Raw genomic sequence first — 11,071 nt, forward strand, 5'->3', positions numbered from 1 at the left:
CAGATGACACTGTAATTGCAGGTTGTATCAGGGATGGACAGGGAAACAATTATGAACATAACAAACCCAGGCAGCAAGACAACAATAAAAACATATTTATTTTCTTTAGCCACATAACTAAAGCTGAGACATGAAAGTGGAAAACATGTTTTTTTTTTTTTACTTATGGAAATATGACTTTTCACAGTGTTGACCTGAGTGTGTTGCAGGTAGTGGACGGTGGCTCATCACTTTGTGATGCTCTAACACACTGTCACATGTCTTTAGTCTGCTCTTCATGCAGGTGGTGTCAGGGTCATGGCAGCAGCGTGCACGGTGAATGCTGCTACGCTGATTTGACGCTTGACTTCCTCCCAGGCCTCCTTTGGGTTAGCTGAGTTCGCAATGTCAAACAGTGCATCATAGATCCCAGGGAAAGACTCCCCTGCATATTTATTATGGCTGCTGGGGGCAAAAATCACATGCCTGAAAAAGAAGAGATGTGAGAAGAGGCGGAAGAATGTCGGTGTCTAGCTCAGTAGGAGTTAGAGTAGAAGAAACTTTTGCAGGATGGTCCTTTAATGTTTTTTATTATTGTCATTTATTTATTTGTTTATTTATTTATTAATTTAACTGGAAAACATTTGAACCCTTAAAATCATTTTCAGCTTTTGTGCATGTCTGCAGCCACAGTCGATAATGTAACTAGAGAGGAGGTCTCTGTACGTCCTAAATGTTGATCCAACACTTCCAAAGGTAAAATAGTAGCGTCCTCTATGGTCTAATGTGACATGTATACAGTATGTTTTTGTAATTGCAGTGAAACATAGTGGACTCAATTATATAGAGAGCTCCTACAAAGCTTTTGGGCTTCTCATTTACATACCGTATTTTTCACACTATAAGGTGCATTTAAAATCCTTTAATTTTCTCAAAAATCAACAGTGCGCCTTATGTATAAAAACAGACCCGTTCATTGACAGTGCCCCCTATAATCTGGTGTGCCTTATAGTGCGAAAAATACGGTACTTGAAAGGAAAACTGGAGTCCAGTGCAGCATCAATGTAGAAATAAATGTAATGAATGAGGACTTCAGGCAGTTTCATAGGATCACAGTAGGTTGCACAGGTACTGAACGTGGCAAGCAGGTCTCTGCCTGTGTGTATTTACAACTGTTGTGAATCCAATTATGCAGAACAACTTGCAGATCAAAACAAGGTAAACTAACTAGTCAGTAATCAAGTGTTTCACTAGTTGTGTGTGGGAGAGACTTACCTGTAGAAGGGTCGGCCAGGTAAGCCTAGAGGGTCTATAAAGGCTCTCTCCAAGTACATGAGCTGGTCATTCATGACACGAACCTGCAGAGGACTAATACATATACACATGCTAAAGGTCATTACCTCTAACACACTCATATCGAGACTGAACACTGATTTCAGTGACAATGCAGCCTAGATAATAAGACCAGAACATTTCGACATGTTAAACACACTCTTACTCTGCTCTGTTAAGAGTCTGAAGGCGCTCATGGAACTGCCTGGCTGCAAAAGTGAAGTTACGCACTGCAGAAAACAAGGACTCTAGAAACAAAACAAAACAAAAAAGTCTTTGTGTCATTGTTACTGTCACTGTACATGTAAGTGTCAATATTGCTACTGACAGCACTGACTCACCAAACGACACCCCATACAGCTCCATCTCCCCTGGGTTCCTCTGTGCCAGCTGTGCAATGCTCTGTGAGTACTTCCACAGTGAGTCCGCATACTCGTTGGTGTCAAGAGGGAGCAGCTGGGACTCGGCCAATAGGAAGACGAGCCCACCTCTCACCTGGGCCACAGCCCGAAGCCTCTTAAAAGAGGGGTCGTAAAACTTCTCCACAATCTCAAAGGTTTCATACACACTGTGATAGACTGGATAGCTACTGTATCGCTCTGTTTTCTGAATGGAACCACACACACACACACAAAAACAACAATTTAGACTATGGATGTGACAGTGACGTCTAAATTCAGAATTATACGCAAGTCATTGTGTAAATGGAAATAGGCTGTTTAAAAAACAGTAACTTCGCCCCAAATTAACCAAGATATTTATCTTGAGGTAAATTCATTGTCCGGTAGCTTCATCACACAGAATAGAATAGAATAATAACTCAGAAACTGTTAATATATTCTTATGGATGTGCACAGGCTCACATCATACATAAAAACAAAGAAACAAACAAAAAAACATAACAACAATATACCTTAATGACTGACAATTTATGCAGATTAACATGGAAGTATATAGCACCTTGTTCTTGGTGTATCTGGCTCTGCCTGCAGCAATCCCCAAACGGATAAAATAGGCCTCAAAATCACTGCCTGACCCAAGTTTACTGATCCTACAGTGCAGTGAGAGGTGGACAAATGGATTGAATGGTTTATTGAATCAATGTCTTGATATTTTAATTGATTAATGGAGAAATGTCCGTCATACTTTACACTCAAAACTTTTAAACCCCCGACACATCCATAGCATGTTGCTTTGTCCTTCACTGTCACTATTTCTGGTGTTTTGTACCTGGGTGCATCACGGTCATTTGTCCAGTTGTCCCTCTTGTGCCAGCTCTCATAGAGAGAAACTCCCTCCTCTCCTTCTTCAGGACTGGCTACCTACACAAAGACGTGGGGACAGGTTGGAGAGAGTGGCACGAATATTGGATAAGAGGAGCTCATATATTAGTTTTAGATATGCTCACCTGCTTGGTTAGGTTGTACACCAAAGTGTGAAGAGACGGCGTGCAGTCCACCCTCAGTGTGTACATGCCTGCAATTCAAAAAGACACATCTACACTAACAACATCAAAACTAAAGAATTTGCCATTTCCTCAGAATATTAATCTGCACATAGACACACTAATGCATGCTCACCCTCGATAGCAGAGTCTGCATTGATGTAGGCTACGGCTCTTTCCTGTAGCAGCTTTGCATTATCCTGTTCAGAAGATTGAAGATTGATGTGTGTATGTGTGCTCACAAGTGTGTGTTTGTCTGCGTATTACACACCTCTGCCCATTCTGTGGATCCCAATAGTCCAAACTCTTCTGCATCCCAGCTGGCAAATATTATCGTCCTCCTTGGCCTCCAGCCTACACACGTGTACATACACTGAGTGACGACACCATTATTCACTAATTGACTCGTCTGCAAAAATCTTACCTTTACTGAGTAGCCTGCCAGCACTCCGTACAGTTTCGTGGACCACCGCAGCCCCAGACATGGGATCAATCCCTCCAAACACCCAGGCATCACGGTGCCCGCCGAGAATCACATATCTGTCTACACAAACCCATCAACAACAACAACACGTTGAAAGAGGAATTACAGAAAGAGACACACATTAAAAATCATATATTTTGTTCTTTTATTAAAGATTTTTTGTCTCCTGCTTGGGTTGGGACAGAGGTAGTGGTTAGTGCTGAATCCTTGTAGCAACAAGGTTGAGATTTCTGTGTAAGGTTTCTCTGGCTTCCTCTAACCATCCAAAGACGTGCTAGTTAGGTTAGGTTAGGTTAAGTGATGATTCTAAATTAACCGTAGTTACATTTGAAGGCAGCAATAGTCCATGGGCTCCATGTGCTGTCAGATCATCTGTTGACCTTGCCTGTGATGTCATGGACTTTGGGATTTTATTTTTTCAGATTTTGTCTTTGTGTTGTTTGGACTTAAACATAACCTGCTTCTCACGTCCTGAATATGGGTTCTCATTTTGTACTAAATCATAACAGCTAGACAAAGTTCATTTCTCATACCTGGCTCCAGAGCTCCTCTGATCTTTCCAATGACATTGTAGATCCTGGTTACTTGGTTGTTAGTGTGAATGTTCATACGCACTTTCCTGAGAAAGAGATTGAGAAATTTGTGTTACAAACACAGAAAAAATTATATTTAGCAGGAAACGACTGTGAACAGAAGTTGGAGATAAGAATGAGGTGTATATATATATATATATATATATATATACATCCGCCACTGTAGAAGTAAATTGTTACTAAAAAAAAAAGGACTGTTTAATTCTCTTGAGCTGAAAGTTGATCCGGAAAATGAACTGTGGTTCAAAAGCATTACTGTTGTTGCATATGGGTGCCTTATTGTGCAGTAGTACGTGTGAATGTTTCTTTGTCACACACAGGAGGTACACAGGCCTCCATTGTACTCCAGCTGGCAAGCTGCCACTGATACAATCTGAACAAGAACGAGAGCTACAAAAGGGGAGAGCTAATTTGAAGCACGGAGTGAAGACAGCAGTGAAGTGGCAAAACACAGACTCTCGATCAGAGATGGGTTTTGTTTTTGAGGTGAAGACTGGTAAATTTCTTTCTTTCTTACTTTCTTTTGAACCTAAAAAACAAACAAAAAAACTGAACAGCAAAAATAATCATATAGAAGCATAAATAACAGTAAATGAGAAAATAAATAAATAAACATTAAAGTAACTGAATAAATATTCCGTCTTCTGCCTTCTAAAAGTAGTGGGAGGAAGTATAAACTTATTTTATCCCACTGCTTTTAATAGCTCAGTGATCCAAACTGTTCCATAGTTTAACACCACAAACTGAAACACAAAAAGTCCTCCTTGTTGTGCATACTCTAAGTGTTCTGTAGTTTAATTTTCCCCTTAAATAATGAACCCTATTCCCTTCCAGTAAATAAATTTTGAATGTTTTGTGATAGGAGATGTTATTTTGCTTTGAATAGGGTTAGTGCAATCTGAAATTCCACGATATCTTTGAATTTTATGAGTCTTAACTGAAAGATTAATGAGTTTGTGTGATCTCTATATCCTGCCCCATGAATAATCCGTATTGCTTTCTTTTGTGAAATTATTAGTGAATGTAATGCACTTATGTAATTATTGCCTAGTGCCTGTTTTGCTTTATTTAATACTGCGATACATCTTGAGATTTTGGTTTGTACATGTTTAATTTGAGATTTCCAACTGATTTTGTCATCTGTTATCACCCCTAAGAATTTTATTTCATTTATCCTTTCAATACTAGCCCCCTCCAGCTGAATTTGTAGTAGCATGTTAGCTCTGTAATTGCCAAAAAGTATTATTCTTGTTTTGTTCAGATTTAATGATAGTTTATTTGTGTCCAACCATGATTTTTTTTTTTCAATTCAGTATTGATGACTTGTATTAAAAATTGTAAGTCATAACCAGACCAAAAAATACTTCTGTCGTCACAAGTAATAATAAAACCCTCTTCAATACTTTTGAAAACCTGCATATGTCACTAATATATATTATAAAAAGTTTGGGGCCCAGCACTGACCCCTGGGGGACGCCACAAGAAATGTCCAAACATGATGAACAAACACCACCCAATATCACAAACTGCTTCCTGTTTGATAAATAACTCCTTATCCATTCCAGTGATTTTCTCCTGATGCCATACCGCTCCAATTTCTCTAATAATATATCATGGTTTATTGTGTCAAATGCTTTTTTTTTAGGTCTATGAATACCCCCACTGTATACTGTTTTGTCTATTGAATTTGTGATTTCTCCAACTGAATCAATTAGTGCCATTGATGTTGTTCTGTTAGTTTGGAATCCATATTGACTTTCAGTGAGTAGTTTGTGTTTTTCTATAAATTTGTCCAGCCGGTTATTGAAAAGTTTTTCTAGTATTTTAGAGAATTGAGATAGTAGTGATACAGGTCTATAGTTTGTTAATTGGTGTTTGTTCCTTCAATCACTCTTTTCACACTGATGTCATCACAGTCATTTTATTGTCACAGGGTGAAATAGACACATGTGGTCACACTGTACAAGATGAAAGCTTACTTAAGCACTTACTGGCTCTTGAAGTCATCCATAAAGCCTGGACCAGTCCTGTAGGAGACATTCAGACCTCCTTTCCAATTGTTGGGTGGAATGTCTCCTCCCATGTTCCTGTAGAACAATAAATAGCTCACATATTCTGTAAATAATACAAATCAGGATTTCATTATCATCATCATCCTATAAAAAATGCAGTTTCCATGAATTCCAAATGGAAGATAAATTGAAATAGTGCTGTTCTGAACTACACCACATTCCAGTCATCTTGAAAAAGTACTTTAGAAGGTGAACTGCATCATGGAAGCCAATTGGATGCACAGGTATTTTTGGAAGTCCAACTCCATCCTCCAGGCTGAATCTGTAGGTATATTCTGTAAGAGAGGAGACATATTAGATAAAGTACTGTACTGTATACAATTATACAGGCACTTGCACATACATGCAGTACGCACCTTTAGCAGGATACCCTGGTGTGAGTGGGTCTCCGGCTCCATTCAGGTTGAGAACATTTCCTCTCTGAGCTCCTCCACCCGGCAGGTTCCAGCCTTTAGGGTAGGGCTACGTAAATTCAATTCAATTCAATTCAGTTTTATTTATATAGCGCCAATAACAATACAAATCGTCTCAAGACGCTTCAGAAAAACCAGCCTGCAACCTCCAGAGCAGCCTGAGGACGACAGTGGCAAGTAAAAACTCCCTTTTAACAGGAAGACACCTTGAGCAGAACCCAGCGGTGGAATGACGACATGCGACTATACATATCGTCACTGGTCAGATTGGGCAGGGGACCAGAGGAAACTACGGAGTCCGACATAGTTTTAGCAAACTTACACACCGATTCAACATTAAGTTTAGTGACTTCCGATTGGTGTAACCATTGGTCATTACTGCCGACGTGAATAACAATCGTACCATACTTAGCCTTAGCCAGCAGTTTCAGGTAAGATTTGGTGTCGCCCGCTCTGGCCCCTAGAATGCATCCAACTATGGTCGCTGGTTTCTCTAACTTCACGTTCCGCAAAATCGAGTCGCCAATTACCAGAGGTGGCTTCTCAGTGGGTGTGTTGCCGAGTGGGGAGAATCTGTTTGAATCGTGAAGCGGTTGGTGGTGCTCCATGGGCCGGGTAGGACTATGCTTCCTTCGTACTGTAACCTAGTCGCCCTGATTTCCCGGCTGCTCGGGAGCTGGAGGGGGACAGCTAGCAGGACCTATGCTAACGGGAGCTGCGCTCGGTCGGCTCGCACCGGCTACGGGGCGCTGTCTAGATATTGGGTTTTGCATGGTGCGGAGCCGTGCTTCCAATTCAGAGAGCCTCGCCTCCAAAGCTACAAATAAACTACATATGTTACAGGTACAATTACCACTAAAAGAGGCAGAGGAGTAGCTAAACATGTGGCAGGACGAGCAGGAGAGAGAAGGGAGAGAAGGTAGCCATAGTTAACCGCTAAATACACCAAGGTTAATTAAACTGAGAAGAAACGTAAGATTAACAAGGTGCTACAGAGGACAGGTGGTTGGGTAAACTCAAAACACGAGTTTCACCACTTATACAGAAAATGTTTAACGGAACTAAAACAGTGTGAGCACACACAGCAGCGGTGCAGAATCGGGAAGTGACGCAATACGCTTACTCACGTGACGAACGTAGGACAGGTAAACACATAAACACATTTAACCACATCTACCGCATTGTACTACTGTATGCAGGATTCAAGTTGTCACACATCTGTATGCATTCTTCCCTTTTCTACTCATGACGGTGATGAAAGTGAAATCTTGTTTAAATACCTACCTGGACACCAGCAGCCCAGTAATCTGCTGGGTCTGAGAACATAATGATCCCCTTTGCTCCGGCTAACATGGCGTTCTTCACCTGGCAGACAGACAAGTGCATAGGAGAGTACAGTAGGTCATTTTGAAACATGTTATTTACTGTATGACCAATGTGTGCTGTTACAGAGGAGCTGACTGAGCTGACTCTGATTACTCCATAAAAAACATCAAGTCTGGCTATGAATACAGTAAAAAGAGATACAATTTGAGTTTCCATGTCCTACCTTATTACCTCTGAATATTTTCCCATATCTGACAATGACAATCTTTCCAGTCACATTGATGCCCATTGTCCTCTCTAACTGGAAAAAGTCTTCTGTGCGGCCATAGTTCACGTACACCAAATCTCCCTGTAGAGAGATGAGCATAACTTCTAGGTGCTTGTCTTGTCATTTTGACCGTGTGTGTTAGATGTGTGTACCTCAGGTTGTCCTTTGGCAGAGAAAGCACTGTATGGAGGCACAATATCAGAAATATCCTCATAGCCCTGTGGAACTGGCTCAGCCAACGAAGAGTTAAAAACCTGAGAAAGAAGAGACAAGAGGAGGTTTCATTAGATTATATCTAATGAATACTAAAACCTCTCGCCACCTCTGTGTTGTGAAAGGTATTTCAAGTATTCTTGCAGTTCAAAGTAGACATTTATGGTATTTCTATTCCACTACACTGTGAGAAATATCTGACAGCCATAGCTATTATTTACTTTGTTTTTACATCACATACTAACAAAATAGTTTTTAGCTCAAACTCTCCAGCAATATTTACTAGTAGAGAAAGTCAGTTAACATAAAATATAGTGAGAAACTATTTAGATTTTCTGTCGCTGCAATAAACATTTTATAGTTCCACTATTAATTACAATTTACTCAATAGAACAGACAGAGGAAAATCAGTTTTTAATCTGATGCAGAAAATTACACAATATTACACAACAGAACATTTTTCTCCTTAATAATGTAATATTTTCAGTGTAGGGGTGCTAGTGAAGCATTTTTACTTCTCAGTAAACTAGAGACCAAATTGTAAAATGCTCAGAGGAGTTCATATGTTCGGTTCTTTTGGCTGCAAAACTGATGCTTGTGGGTGGACCTTTGAATTTGTCGACATGTAAATCTTGATTGTTTTTAATTTCTTAGATGCATCAGTGTTTAACTTTTCCCTCTCTTTCTTTGTTTTGTTTTTGCTCCTGAGCTGTATGATTATCTGTCACAACAAGACTATAAAAGGACCTTGGACTTGAATAAGCTTTCTATAAGAAGACAAATAGTAGGCCTGCAATGGCATATGAGTCCACACACAAAGAGAAGCTGTGAGCGGTTTGGACTGAAGTAATGTTATTGTTTAAAATCACTGTCCTTTGACATTTACACATATCTTCTAAATGGTTAAATAGGTTAATATAACACGACATGGGCCAGTCTGTAGACCTATCTTATTTCTAGAATCTCAGTGCAAACACAGTGGTCATTTTGAACACTTTAGCTGTGTAGTACCCTGCTTTTATTCTGTTATGACAGTCATCCTAATGTAATAATAGATAGGAACAAACAATATTGAAACTGCACCAGAAATAAGTAAAGGATTTTGTAAAACATGACTGTGGTTGTAGTTTTAGTAGACATTGTATCTGTAAGCATGTACTGAACCTCTGTTCCAAGGTGATCCACGATGGAGATGTAATTTGGCTGCGATTTGTTGGGATAGGACAACAGGACATCATAGGGAACCATTTCTACTGAGTCTAATCCAAACTCCTGCCATTCCCTCTTGATTTGCTCTGCATATTTTAAGTTCTGCTCTGTACCGGCCAAGTGGGGTAAACGTGTAAATTTCCTGTAGAGAGGACAGAGGTTACATCATAAAATGAAGACGATGCAAGGGTGCACATCATGTGTGTAGTGTATCTGTTTATGTTCTCCCTGCCCTGAGGCAATATGATTATTAGAAAACAGTGTTGTGGCTCAACTTCAGCTGGATGTATTGGGTATCTTTTGAGGGAAACCGAAAGGGTTTCATCCAGGTTTCAAAACAAAGCCTAATTTTGGCTACCAGCACGACTTGTGGTCCCAAAGTGGTGCAGATTAACATAATATTGTAGATGTGAGGGTTTAATCTCTTTTCTCTCTCTCTACTAGTGGACAGAGTAGGTTTAGTTTTTACCTGAGGTGCTGTCTGATCTGGTCTGTCTGAATTTCATCCAGAAACTCCTTCAAAAATTGTTTGGAATCTTTGTGATCTTCTATGTTTGCATTTTTGGGCTTTGCAAACCATCCTAACACACATTCAGAACAGAGAAACGGGCAGTTAGTTAAGGAAAGCATCTTTGTTCAAAAGATGTGGTCCATGTGGTCTTAAGTTATTAAGCGTTTGCACAGTATTTGCATGAACAGTGCCTATGATAAGTGAGACCAGAGGAAAAATCATTCACTTTATGAAGTGTGCTCTACTCCACTAGACCATTTATTTAGCATATTTTCATATATAATAGCATATTTTAAAGGTACGTGTGGTTGTGGACTGCAAGTGTCCACAACCTGCTGTGCACAAAAAGATGTGAAATGTGCCAGAGAGGTGGCAAGCCCTCAGATACAGTACATCAGTGCACATTGACAATAAGTAATAAGACAATTTATATCTCATAAACATTAAGGAAATTATCCAAAAAGCATTTTTAAAATCTGCTTATATTATGTTGTTATACAATTTCAGCTTCTTTTATACGTTTGTCATGTGTAACTATTGTCTTACTGTTAAGAGACTTTCCAGTACAAGGAAACAGCTGGTATTATTGTGTCTAGTTTAAAGATCAGTTCTTACCTATGATGAAGCCTGAGAAGAACAAAGCTGTCACCACCACAATCCACCAGATCCACCGAATTAACGTGCTCTCCGTCCTCATGTTAAAGCTGCATGTCCCAGAAACCTCTCCGGGTCTATGTGACCGATTCTGCAGAGCACGCCTGCAGAGATAGGGAGTAATTTGTTTGAGTAGTGCACAGTGGGGGAATGGTAGAGTGAGACAGAGAGTGAGCAGCACAGGAGGGGGAAGGTGACGGTCAGCATTCTGCTAAAGGAGTGTAAAGTTGGAGGGGAGGACAAAGAGGAAGCTAGTCATTAGTGCTCTGCTTTGTGAGGGGACTGACTGTCTTCTTGTGTACCTTGGCCGCTCCAGTGCTGACTCAGTGTTACTCAACCGGAGCCTGGACTGCCACTTTGACTGTTTTTTCAATAGCATGCACAAACTGTAGGTACAGCTTAGTCCTTAAAGAAGGCAGGAGTTGAGTGAATCTGGATCAGCAGATACTCTCTATGTCTTCTGTTCATCAGGGAAACAAATTAATTCAGCAGCTAGTCGTGAGTCCAAAAAAAGAGCTGTGTAAAAAATGTTTACAGTAACTGGAGCAAGAGATATGATATAACCCTCACAAT

The 11,071-nt window shown here is 40.1% G+C and overlaps 1 protein-coding gene across 2 annotated transcripts; it reads right to left on the reverse strand.

Annotated features, from left to right (window-relative positions):
* Nucleotides 1–79: 79 nt before the first annotated feature.
* naalad2 (N-acetylated alpha-linked acidic dipeptidase 2) lies at nt 80–10,977 on the reverse strand. 2 transcript variants are annotated; one of them, XM_047593282.1, is made up of 20 exons: nt 10,460–10,977; nt 9,803–9,914; nt 9,289–9,475; nt 8,064–8,165; nt 7,875–7,992; nt 7,602–7,682; nt 6,261–6,353; nt 6,086–6,179; nt 5,824–5,919; nt 3,773–3,858; nt 3,180–3,299; nt 3,027–3,109; nt 2,892–2,955; nt 2,720–2,787; nt 2,542–2,633; nt 2,272–2,362; nt 1,653–1,917; nt 1,478–1,559; nt 1,255–1,347; nt 80–465 (listed from the first exon to the last, which is right to left on the reverse strand). In XM_047593282.1, exons 1-20 carry the CDS (start codon nt 10,539–10,541, stop codon nt 276–278), a joined length of 2,199 nt encoding a protein of 732 aa, XP_047449238.1. In that variant the 5' UTR covers nt 10,542–10,977; the 3' UTR covers nt 80–275. The 2 variants fall into 2 exon arrangements, with proteins under 2 accessions (XP_047449238.1, XP_047449237.1); XM_047593281.1 differs by having other exon boundaries at nt 6,261–6,366; nt 7,867–7,992; nt 10,460–10,974.
* Between the last annotated feature and the right edge of the window lie 94 nt (nt 10,978–11,071).

This window comes from Mugil cephalus, chromosome 9, assembly GCF_022458985.1.
Source record: "Mugil cephalus isolate CIBA_MC_2020 chromosome 9, CIBA_Mcephalus_1.1, whole genome shotgun sequence".
In the NCBI taxonomy this organism is placed as follows: Eukaryota; Metazoa; Chordata; class Actinopteri; order Mugiliformes; family Mugilidae; genus Mugil; species Mugil cephalus.

What these genes read in the sequence shown, in the direction of transcription:
- naalad2 (XM_047593281.1), bottom strand. Translation starts at nt 10,541, where the DNA reads ATGAGGACGGAGAGCACGTTAATTCGGTGGATCTGGTGGATTGTGGTG. An exon ending in ACTGGGCTGCTGGTGTCCAG is followed by an intron (nt 6,367 to 7,601) that starts GTAGGTATTTAA and finishes GAATTTACGTAG; the next exon opens with CCCTACCCTAAAGGCTGGAA. An exon ending in ACCAGGGTATCCTGCTAAAG is followed by an intron (nt 6,180 to 6,260) that starts GTGCGTACTGCA and finishes CCTCTCTTACAG; the next exon opens with AATATACCTACAGATTCAGC.